Raw genomic sequence first — 12,018 nt, 5'->3', positions numbered from 1 at the left:
AGAAGAGCGGCAGGCTCGGGCATGGGTGTGCATAGGAGCGGGCATGTGCCACGGAGTCAATCCGAGGAGCTCGGTGGCTACCCCTACAATGGCCATGGCGGACGGCGGTTCTCGGCCACGGCGAAATACCTAACGAGAGCAAACGAGAGGGGAAACAGGGGAAAGGCAAGAGGAGATCATGGCGGTGTCAATGGCGCCCTAGGGGAAGACATGGGAGCTCGGGGCGGCGCGGATCGAACTGCAATGTCGCGGTGGCCCAAGGTTGAGGAAGACGGCAGCGACGTCGATGCGGGGGTGCTGGACTTGATCTCGTTGGCGCAGACGAAGTAGTGAAGGCGTTCGGAGCTCCTCGACAAGCTCCTAGCCCGCAGGGAGGGCAGTGGCCATGTGGACGGGGTCGGTCATGGTGGCCGTGGCGTCTGACTTCGTCTAGATCGACGGGATCGAGCGAGCGAGAAGGAGAAGTGGATTTGGGAGGGGGCGTCGAGGAGGAGTGAGGCCATGGGGGCAGGGAAGGAAGGGCGTCACCCTTATCCATTCCCCTTCGATGCCAGCGAGGTGGTCGGGCGGGAGCCCGGCTCTGTAGCGACGCGGCTCGGGGAACAGGAGAAGACGACCGCGCGGGGACTAGACCGCTGAGCCGGTTCAGTGGCAAGGCCCGGGGGGCAGGGCGAATCCCCTTTTACATCGTCCTTTTGGTTTTTCAATGTATTCTAATCTGTTTCTCCTTTTTAACACCGTTTTCTATTTATTCTTATCAACTAAATGATCTCTACTCCTAATGTCTCGGTTGCTAGTCTCCGTTTCGGGTTTATTTTCGTCCCACCTCCCGAGTGAGGGAGAGGGGGAGAGAGAGTGAGGAAGAGGGAGGGAGAGGGTGTGTGTGTGAGAATTTGATGGTAAAAAAGGTCGTCAATGTCACCTAATATGTATGAGAATATTAAATGTAATATTAACATAATTGATATTGAACCTTTAAAGTTAATGTGGCCCCGTTGCAACGCACGAGCGTTCTTCTAGTGCTAAATAACTAACGTCAGGTGACAACGTTTCCGGAGCCGACCTGTGGGCCGTTTGACTAAGTTTGATTGAGCGCATGAATCACGTGACAATTCACCACATGGGCAAGTTGTTTGGTCTACCGTGATTTAAGCGCGAATGCTCCCGCACTACCTACTCTCCTATGAGAGTGGTGAGCCTTATCCATACCCAACGACACTCAAATGTGGCCAAATAGGTTATATGGGCCAGGCACGACACGACCCACCTGGGGATGCCAAGTAGATGAGCCGTGCCAGGCACGACACGGCCCACCCAGGCACACAAAGTACAGCGCCCATGTCGGGCCGACACGCATGTTGCCCTCCCGGCCGAGGTATGGCCCCTTCTTACACGCGCCCGCCTATTATAGGTTGTATAAAAATTAAACATGTCGTGCTGTGTGGACACTTGTGCCCAACCTCACAGCCCAGGCATGACCCGATTATAAACATGTCAGGCAAGGCCCGCACGGGTCGGCACGCTAGGTTGAGCTTTTTCAACCAACTTCTAGCTTTTCAAAGCTACTCCCTCTGTTCAAAATAGATGACTCAATTTTATACTAAAGTTAATATAAAGTTGAGTCATCTATTTTGGAATAGAGGGAGTAGAAGCTAGGGTGAAAACTAGAAGCAGAGGTTGTAAAAGCTACCAGATTTTCGTAGTGTAATTTCAAAGCGGGCGTTACCCCAACTTCGGACTGGTATTTTTAGCTGTCCCCTGGTAGTTGGCCGTTGCCACTCCGAAGTGGAAAACGGTTCGGGCTGGTCAAGGGCAGCCCACGAGAGGACGCCTCTTCGACACCAGCTCCTCTGCTCGATCCCCATCGACACCAGCGGCAGCTAGGGTTCCTAGCCGCCGCCAGCGCCGCCACCGCCGCTTGCCAAGCTGACGGCGCCGCCTCCCGCCTCCGCCTCCCCGCCTCGATCTCCTCCCTCCCCCGCCGCTCTTCGTCTGCCTCCCCGCCTCTCCAAGTCGCGCGGGAACCAGCAAGGCCGCCGCCCTCCACCGTCGTGCGCGGTGCCGCCGGCGACGTCTCCGGCAGCCCCGCCGCAACCTGTTCCCTCCAGTCTTGAAGGTAGCTGCTCCCTTTCCATCACTCCCCATTCCCCTCCCATCTCCTGTACACGTGCTGTTGCAGCGATTGAGATTGTGGCGATTTCCCGCGATCAAAAGTATTTTTGTTAGTGATGAAATGGATGATTGTGGCGATTTTTGTGCTAGTATTGCTGCAGCTGAACATGTTGTATGTTCCTGTACATTGGATGATTGTGTACTGTTTAGTTGATTGTATGATAGTATTGCTGCACAATTCCTTCCTAGAACATACATATTGATCTATTGATATGTCATTATTTTGCTTGATTGAAGAATGACTGAAAAAGCGGTGTGGGATGATGCAAATCTGAAGAAACTCATAGATATATTCAGAGAAGAGGTTGAAAATGGGAATAGGCCCATAAGTTATTTAAATAAGAAGGGTTGGAAGAATGTTTTGGAGAAATGGGAAGCAAGAACGGGAAAGAAGTATCCCAAGGATATCTTGCTCCTTTTAAGGGGAGTACGTACCATCTACCAGAATTTCGTCTTCGTCCTCACCGTCCACCTCAAGGGAAATACGAGTTGTTCAACTTTTCACATTCGTCCCTTCGCAATGTTGTTGAGCGTGCTTTTGGGGTGCTTAAGCAGAAATGGCGCATATTGAAAGGGGTCCCAAGTTTCTCACCTCGGACGCAAAAGCATATCATCATTGCTTGCATGGCATTGCACAACTTCATTCGTGATAGCAAGTTGAGTGACAAATTTTTTGATAAATGTGATGCCAATGATGAGTATGTACCTCCAGTGCTACGACGCGAAGTAGCACAAACACAAGCGGATCCTGTTGAAGAGGAGGAGAACGAAGATACCATTGATACTATTCGTAGTAGGATAGCCGATGCTTGTCTTGCGATAGCAACATAGGTTGCTATCTTGATGGAGGTCATCATGTGAACCATATATATATATATATATATATATTCTATGGTGCATGCCTTTTGTAATATTATTATGGGATCAGTATTCTATTTACATGTAATATGCAACATGAAAGCACAATGGTTGAATTCGTACGTGTTACCTGTGAATCATCTAATATGTTCATGATTTTTGTTTGCAAAACGGTCGTTCTATTGCCTAGCAATGTACATATCACTTATTTAAGATCAAATTGCACATAAAAATATTGCCTCATTACCCAGGGTCAGTACAGACAATTCACAGTGAAATCTACAGTTTTACAGTTGTTTCAGCCAGACGGCTTTCAGCTTTTCAACAGCTGAAAGTTCACAGCAGCTTTTTCACAGCTCATAGCTCACAGCAGCTTTTACAGAATCTGCAGCTCAACCAAACACAGCCTAAGACTGGCCCATTTGGCTATGTTTGACAGCGCTCCTCTTCCTCTCACTCCATTCCCCCCTCCCACTCGCCGACACGGTCTCTCCTAGTCGCTGCCGCTTGCGCACCTACGTCCTCACCGTGCCTGTGGCTGGGTGTTGACGAGGCGCCGCATGAGATGGAGGGCGACGAGGAGCTGCCGCCTAAGAGCATCTCCAACAGCCGCGCTTCGCGCCGCGCGCTAAAAACTAGTTTGCCGCGCACCGTTCGCCTGGTTTTGCGCGAGATAGCGAATCCGACCGCGCGCCCAACTCCTTATACCGCGCTCGCTGGAGCCACCCGCCGGGTTGCGCGTGCTAAAATGACCAAATTTACGACGCGGCGCTTGTTTAGCGCGGCTGTTGGAGATGCTGGGTGGACGGCCGGGAGTCGTCGTCACAACTCATCTCCAACTTTTTGGCGCCGCAGTGGCTGGCCGTCGAAGAACTGCCACGGGGGATGGAGGACGCCAAGGAACTGTCGTGTGCAGACAACGACGACGAACCGTCATCAAATTTTTAATGAATATATGTTGTGTAAGTTTGAAAATGTATTGACGAATAGACAAAATAATTTTTTAGGACAGAGGTTTTGCTAGATGAGCAACAGTGATTCTCCTAAAAAGAAAATCGGGGAAATGGAATAGGAAGAAGAGATAGGATATCTGCTAGAGATGTTCCGAGCAATACGGCTACACTTTCACACTTGAAGTTTCATACAACTTTTTTAAGACTTTACACTCAGACAAGTGCAACGTGGTCCACTAGCAAATTTGAAGAAATCTACGGTGTCATCCTAACATAACTTGTCACCTGATTGCAGCCACAGGAACGCGAGTAAGTTCTGGCGATCGTGTATATCATACTGGCTGACACACTGTACTATACCCATACAATCACACTAGCTAGGATTCACAATTTCACGTACTGTACGTCTTATGTATCGGGCCGCGCCGCACTGGTCACTGGGTGCGAGACGACGAACCGCGCGCCGATGATATCCATCACTTGCCGTTGGTCGGCGGCGCCACCTGCCCAGCGTCCCCGTCCTCCACCTTGCCGGCGCGGGCCTCCGCGGCGATCGCCTTGGCCTCGTCGTAGGAGGCGTGCAGGCCGACGAAGAGGTAGTAGACGAGCAGCGCCGCGCTCCATATCCCGAACCGCTCGAACGACTTGGCGTCGATGGAGCCCAGCAGGAAGATGTTGATGGCGATGGACGCCGACGGCAGCCACGGCACCAGCGGCGCCCCCCACAGCTTGGGCGTCCTCGCCTGCGGCACCAGCGCCCACAGGCACACCGTGGACGCGAGCCACGCCGGCACCGTCACCGCGTACGGCACCCACCCGTCGACGTTCAGCCCCCAGCACGTGGCCGTCGCCACGGACGTCGCGAGGATGGCGGCGATGCAGGCCACGAGCTTGTTGCGGTTGGCCGCGGTGGTCTCGCCGGTGACGTAGTAGCGGCGGACGAGCAGCGCGACGGCGACGAGCATGAAGATGAAGAGCGTGGAGATGGAGAGGAGGTTGGCGAGGATGCCGAGGTCGGTGAAGAAGGCGATGACGGCGGTGGCGAAGAGCATGACGACGGTGGCGTTGACGGGCGTGCCGGTCCTGGGGTGCACCCGCGCGAGCCAGGGCGGCATCATGTGCGTGCGGGCGATGTGCGTGAGGTAGCGCGCCTGGCCGACGGCGCTGACGAGCAGCACGGTGGTCATCCCCTTGAGCGCGCCGAAGGCGACGACGTACTTGGCCCAGTCCATGCCCCGGTCGGCGAAGGCGACGGAGAAGGGCGCGTCCTTGTCGATGGCGCCGTAGGGCTGCATGAGGCAGAGCGTGACGGCGAGCACGCAGTAGAGCGCGGTGGTGACGGCCATGGACCCGACGAGGCCGACGGGGATGTCGCGGGCCGGGTTCCTGGTCTCCTCGGCCATGGTGCTGACGGCGTCGAAGCCGATGTAGGCGAAGAAGAGGACGGCGGAGGCGGCGAAGATGCCGCGGGCGCCGAAGGGCGCGAAGTCGCGCATGTTGGACGTGTCGGCCTTGGTGAGGCCGGCGACGATGATGAAGGCGACGACGGCGAGGTGGAGGATGGAGAGGAGGTAGTTGAAGCGGGAGGAGCCCTTGGTGCTGAGGACGGCGAGGGCACAGATGAGCGTGATCACCACGACGGCGATGGGGTCGAGCTCGGAGTAGTGGGGGGAGAGGGCGGGGGCGTGGATGCGGAAGTCGCTGGGCTGGTGGTTGAGCAGCGTGGCGAAGTAGGAGGTCCAGGCGCGCGCCACCGCCGCGCCGCCGATGCAGTACTCCAGCAGGATGTTGCCCGCCGCCACGAACGCCATGAAGTCGCCCAGCTCCACCCGCAGGTACGCGAACGACCCGCCTGCAGTTAATGCAATGCATCCAAATTTTTTTATCAACCTTCTTCATTCATCAGGGATTGATCGAAGCCGATCCTTCACAAGAATTTCGTCCAACGCTTCTACTATGGTTGCTACGCTCTGTTAGTATCTGGTCAAATGAAGAGAATAATCGTCTCGAGAAAGCAGGGTATTTTGACCAAAGAACAGTGGTACGTACTGGATTTCTCACTTGAGACTAGTTTGCTGAGGTGAAGTGTGAACTATCTCCCAAAGTCCAAGGAGAATTGACAAACGATATTATTTTTTAAACACCGTTCGTTTTGTTTGAAAGGAAAAAAATATATTAAGGCGTGCGAGGTTAAGGATCCATGTGAGCCAGTCTCGAGTCATCAGTTCAACTGGATAGCATTGCGGAGAAAAAGAATGCCGCACACTTGTCTGGGCTTTGAGTCTTTGACTGAACAAGTAGCCGCAGTGTGACTGTGTGAAGACTAGTACTCATCCTTCGCTGGTTCATTTGTGCAGATTAGATCAAGCGTACCCATTCATCCTTCGATGGTTCATTTGGTAATCAGACGGGGCAAGAAACTGGCCATTCATGCATGTAGGCATATACGTATATGACACCTTTGCATTCTTCTCTGTGATGTTACTATGTTTAGCACCACAGTGCCAAAATGGCTCAGAATCTCTACAAGTGTGTGCTAGTAGTTAGAATCTTTCTAATTTACGGGGCCGCTTCATGTTTGGACAATTGGACTTGTTTAGCAGTGACAGAGAATCTTTCCAGTTTGTAGCGTGCCTTCTTATCCATCTAGTAATTCACTAGAAAAACTACTTATTTTCTTCATCAATCAATCAAATCAACCAAAGGGAAATGAAAAGCATCTTAATTCATCGGCGACGACGGGAGAAATTTTGAACTTGAGATCATGCCTGTTTTTCTCTCGCGAACTTTTTAAACCAGATCATGCACGTCGATAGCACCTACTCGCGTATGTGGTGCGTGCGCACGTACGTACCTGCGACGGGTATCTCGACGGCGAACTCGGTGTAGCAGAAGACGGAGAGCATGGCGGAGACGCCGGAGACGACGTAGGAGACGACGACGGCGGGGCCGGCCACCTCCTTGGCCTCCTGCCCGGTCAGCACGAAGATGCCGGCGCCGATGACGGCGCCCACGCCGAACCAGGCGAGGTCCCACCAGGTGAGGTCCCGCTTCATGTCGGCGCCGCTCCGGGCGCGCACCTCGTGCAGCTCCGTCGCCTCCAGGGAGCGCGACGTGAGGCGGTCCGCCAGCCGCGGCGCCGTGCTCCGCAGCGCGCGCCCGTACGCCGCCCAGCTCGAGAACGACTCCTCCGGGAAGAAGTCCGCCTTGGCACACGCGCACCCGCGCCGCCGCACGCCGCCGCCGGCCTCGGCGCCCACTGCCATGGCCGTTGGCGGGCTCTCACTGTCCCGGCGCTGGTGCGTGGGCTGGTTTGTCTGGCTCTGGGCGGGCTCCCTCGTGGTGTCCGCTTGGTTGTGTCGCGGAGAGGAGATGGGCGAGAGTGGTCAAGGCGCGCGGGGTTTTAAGAACGGGGCGGGGGCGGGGCTCGTGCCACCGCTGCGCCTGTGCGTGAGATGCCAGCCGGTTAGGACGACGATCTCTTCGTTGTCTTCGGCTGAACGCGGCCGCCACTATGTGAATAGAGGCCACACGATTGGGACAGGAATTTTACCAAGCTGCTACTGCTTACTATGCTTCTGTTTCTGAAACATTTTGTCTTCTTCCAAAAGCTGCGCCGGCGCCGGCTCCGGCGTGCTCCAGGGTGGTGGCCGCGCCGGCCGGCCGGCGCGCCCCTGATCGGTTCACCGTTGTCTACTTAGTTTTTTTTGTGTGTGTGAAGAGTGAGCCAATGATTATCTGCCCATCTGACCGAGACAGCTAAGCGGGTCAACGGTCAACCCATCTCCTGCGCCTGATTGGAGCACATAGCGTGCAATGCATCGTCTGTTTATCAATGGACCGTGACGGAACACACGGCGCATGTGCAGAACGCACGGTGAGCTGTGCAGGTATAGTCCGGGTCAGCGGCGAACATGGGAACGCCATTAAAAACCGGGCCGGGTAGCATGGCAACGCACGCACGCTTGAGGTCACACTGACTAGTTTACAGGTACCCGTCTTCGGAAGGGAAACGGTCACGCTATAAATGTTTGTTTCTTTTTCATTTCGGGAAATGCATGCCTGGCTGTTTTGATATGTTATAATAAATCCGAGGCATATCGTCGACCATTCGAGGACCAAGCAATCACACGAGCACGACACCGAGATTTGTTAACGAGGTTCACCGATATGGCTATATCCCCGGGGCCTGACTACGGGCGCTCGTCCCCGTGACACCGTCACAATACCGCACACCGGCCACCGGGCGCCGGCACACGCCGCCGGCTCCCCCTTGCGCGCCTGTGCTATTATGCTGGCATAGGTTACATCGTGTGTCTACCCCTGCTATATATGAGAGGCCTAGGATACAAGTGTCCTACTTGGACACGACTCCATATCCTATCTAAACACAATACAACTCAGAGTCCAACTGTAACCTAACATACAACTCAGAGTCCAACAGTAACCTAACTTGTACACAATATTCGACACAACTCTAACATGATATGCATGGACTCTGGAACCAATCCTTGATTCGTGCTCCACAGATGGCACGGTTTGGAGTTGGTTGATCAAAAGGGTTTTGGTGCTTGTCACTAGTCACGTCCATGGTGTGGTAGGAAGAACAATTCCACGGGAGCCCAACTAATATCCTCGCCACCCGCCGCTTACCCCAACACCTCGGCCACCCTGCCAGTGAAGGGTTTGGCGCAAAGATGGCAAACCCTATGACGCCGCGTGCAAACGGTGGCCTTCTCCCGCCAGGACCGGAAGGGTCCTTAGCGAAGGGACCGAAGAAGAAGACGAGGAAGGGCCATGCCGTTGCCCCTCCTTGCCTGGTCCCGGCGGTGGCAGGCGAAATTTGGGGTGCCTTCACAGTCCTACACCAGACCAGAAACAACGATGACGTAAAAAAAATCATTTGCCTTGTATTCCGGTTTTTTCTAAAAAAGTTTGAATGCGAGGTGGTCGTGGAAAATTGTTGAGAAAATGTACAATGTTTGTGATTTAGCGATGATTGTGTGTGTGTGTGGGTGGGGGGGGGGGGGGGGGGGGGTAGACCCGCGACAATGAATTATTGCTTGTTAGTATTATGGGTGATTCTGGAACAAAAAAATGTCAACCTCGAGAGCACATTTCTGTCGCTTTTTTTATCATGTGTGCGACCGGCATACGGAATTTGATCAATTTGAACCCTCCGGCTTGTCGAGAAAGGTCACAATTTCAGGAGCTAACTTTAATCCTGACGCAGATATTGCACTTGTTAGGCATGGGAAGATATCTCCCGTAGGAAAGAAGCAAATTATGAAGGACGAGATATGGCGACTATGAGTTTACGTGTGGCCTGACCAGCCTCCATATACATATGAAGCGTGCTCCGTATATGTTACGCTCACCGCTGATATAGCGACTCTGTTAGAGTTGCTCTTAGCATATTAAGAGCAATATTACAAAGCATATTGCTCCTAAGTTGTCTTATCCACATGAACTGCAAAAGAATAGGGAAATATGTATTTTGCAAACGAAGTCATGTAATAATCAACGTTGATTTTTTACCAAGTCCTTGCCAGGTTATCTGTTACATAAATATGTAGTAAATGGAATTGGTATGAGGCGACTCGGTGACTTACAAAATTCAGGGGGAGAAATCTAATAGGTTATAACCTGTTAAGATCATCAGATCTTCGGTATTGCACTCTTTCCTTTGTGATTTTTACCTAACTGTTTCTCATGTAAGGTTTCTAATGAAGCTGTATCAGTACAAGTATGAAGAAAATATATTATTTTCTCCTTATTATCTCGCTGGGTTTTCAGAAGGAGTTTTTAATGGCATATTATATATTTCTCCTTAATTTTTTCCACTAAGTTTTTGAAGGACATGATTCCAAGGATGATCGGTCGCAAGGACAAGCAAGGATTAATGGAAGTGTTAGGATTTATTTAACCTTGTAATTGAAGTGTAGCCTTACTCGTAAAATCTCTTGTGCAGTTGGTTAGCAACCTGTGACGCTCTCCACGCCCCCATGTACCGACGCATCTTCACATCATGTATGCCCTTCATGTATAGATTCTATGATTGACGACACGTAGAAGCGTCAATACTCTCGGTAGGATGGCGAGCGTGGTCGAAAGTGTCAGAACGGAGTTCACGCGAGGGGGTTACCCAGGTTCGGGCCCTCCGAAGGAGGTAATACCATATGCCCTGCTTATGATCTGTATTCATGGTGGAGTTCCTCGTGCGAGGGATTACAATGAAGATGGTTTTTCTTCCTATCGAGACTATAGATTATGGGTGTAGATGGGAATGGCTACCCCTAGCCCATCTTATATTGATGACAGGGGCTAGGGTTTACATGAGAGTTCACGCCATCTTGCTCTGTTGCCCTCTTTTCTTGCTCACCAAGATGGTCCCCAAGCTCTATCCGGGTCTCTGGACTCCCTCTTGTCGTCGGACTCTGTCTGGGCCATATGGGCCCTGTTGTAGGCCTGCTGTCAGGCTCCCCTCCGAGAAGTCACCGGTGTATTGTACCGTCAATGATCATTTATGGATAAGGTTGTTTGATTCATTCATTCAGTTTGTCTCACAACAATCCTAGTGTTAGTGCCTCCTATTGTATTGCAATAAACCTTGTATTCTTGTGTCGAATAAAGTAACACTAGCAGAGTCGCCATATGTGGGGTCATCATATGTCTTATGGAGCGTGCTTCATATCCATTCGGAGACTGTGATTGTTGTGCGCAAACACAGATTAACTGTAATGCTTGGGGAGGGGGGGGGGAGACCCAATATTGCGCAATTTTTTGCCTCAAATCGAATCATATTGGCATTGAATCGGCGCCATATGATGCGCTCCCGCTCCGCCATGAAATTCACTTGTGCCTCCTCATAGTGGAGCCATACATCGACGTTCCTCTCGAACGCCAGCCTCTGCCCAGCGATGGTCTGCTCAAAAGTTTCATCGGGTCGTACAATCAACGTGTAGGCATCGTATCGCTCATCCCATGCCTCCTTAACAGTGAGGCGGGGAGGAGCACGTGATGGTTGATATGAGTTGTGTGTGCGAGACCTTTCCTGCCCTGTACGGGAATTGCTGGTAGATATGCTTGACATCCCAAACAATGACAAGTGTTTTGGGATTAGAATCTGACTACTCATTGAGGAGGGCAGGATCCTCCTGGATGGCCTCCTCCGCGTCACGGCGATCCCACTCCTCCTCCTCCGCGATGTTGGTGGCATCTTCTGCTGCTTCCTCCTCATCGAGCAGTCCTTTCTCCTCCTCCGAGAGAAAAACCTTTTTTGGTCGAGGGGGAACCGACATGGTGAAAGTGGAGAGGAAGAGGAGCTATGTGAGGCATGGATGGTGGAAGTGGAGAGAAAGAGGGACGACCTTTTTATTCCAGCAGGCGGCGAATCTTGGCGGGAAGGGCGCTGGCAATTGGGCACACGACGTCCACGAATAGTTGGCTCGCTTCATGATGTGATGGGCGCTGGCCACCCGCGCCATTGGTAGGGAGAGGAGGTGGACCACGCGTGAGGATGATGAGGAGGTGAACCTTCCTCTCGTGGTTGCTGGAAGGCGAACCCTCCAAAAACCAAGCCCCACAACCTTCAAATTAGGAGGCCAGCCAGCTCGATATAGAGCATCCTTCATAAATTATGACGCTACGAGGTTTGCTAGAGCGGTCTTATTTGTTAAAATCGTTATATTGGTGATTTTATTTTTTGCGCGCTAGGGGGTGGTATATTGGTGATTATTATGATGATTGGGCTGTTTTGGTGACTCAGCTGGAGTTGCTCCAAGAAACACAATGAACGTTGACGTCCATTTACGCGGGTGTACATTTGGTTCGGAGCATGCAATGATGCACTGAGCTAACAAACTTTTTATTTTGGCTGTCTCTTGCAAGTGGCGGCCAATCGAATCCATGACAGGTTCCTTTCATGGATATAAAAACATAGGAGTGTATAACAAATTTATACAAATATAATTTTGAGTACCAGGAGTGTATGTACCGGCAGGAGCCAGTTGATGGGCAAAACAGAACGCAGTAA

General features: G+C 52.2%; 1 protein-coding gene and 1 long non-coding RNA gene across 2 annotated transcripts; one reads left to right on the top strand and one right to left on the bottom strand.

The window, feature by feature from the left end:
- Nucleotides 1-1,774: 1,774 nt before the first annotated feature.
- LOC120965299 (uncharacterized) lies at nt 1,775-3,201 on the top strand. Its single transcript, XR_005757990.3, has 2 exons — nt 1,775-2,116; nt 2,410-3,201. It is a non-coding gene; the product is annotated as an uncharacterized lncRNA (long non-coding RNA).
- Nucleotides 3,202-4,132: 931 nt separating this feature from the next.
- Nucleotides 4,133-7,680, bottom strand: LOC109738106 (cationic amino acid transporter 1). Its single transcript, XM_020297201.4, has 2 exons — nt 6,838-7,680; nt 4,133-5,835 (listed from the first exon to the last, which is right to left on the bottom strand). Exons 1-2 carry the CDS (start codon nt 7,247-7,249, stop codon nt 4,460-4,462), a joined length of 1,788 nt encoding a protein of 595 aa, XP_020152790.1. The 5' UTR covers nt 7,250-7,680; the 3' UTR covers nt 4,133-4,459.
- Between the last annotated feature and the right edge of the window lie 4,338 nt (nt 7,681-12,018).

The sequence above is a fragment of the Aegilops tauschii genome, chromosome 5, assembly GCF_002575655.3.
Source record: "Aegilops tauschii subsp. strangulata cultivar AL8/78 chromosome 5, Aet v6.0, whole genome shotgun sequence".
NCBI classification, from domain to species: domain Eukaryota; kingdom Viridiplantae; phylum Streptophyta; class Magnoliopsida; order Poales; family Poaceae; genus Aegilops; species Aegilops tauschii.
The sequence above is the reverse complement of the archived record's forward strand: the minus strand, read 5'-3'. Positions and strand labels throughout refer to the sequence as shown.

Coding starts and splice junctions, on each gene's coding strand:
- LOC109738106 (XM_020297201.4), bottom strand. CDS start 7,249: ATGGCAGTGGGCGCCGAGGCCGGCGGCGGCGTGCGGCGGCGCGGGTGC. Junction 5,836..6,837: donor CGTCGAGATACCCGTCGCAG/GTACGTACGTGC, acceptor CATTAACTGCAG/GCGGGTCGTTCGCGTACCTG.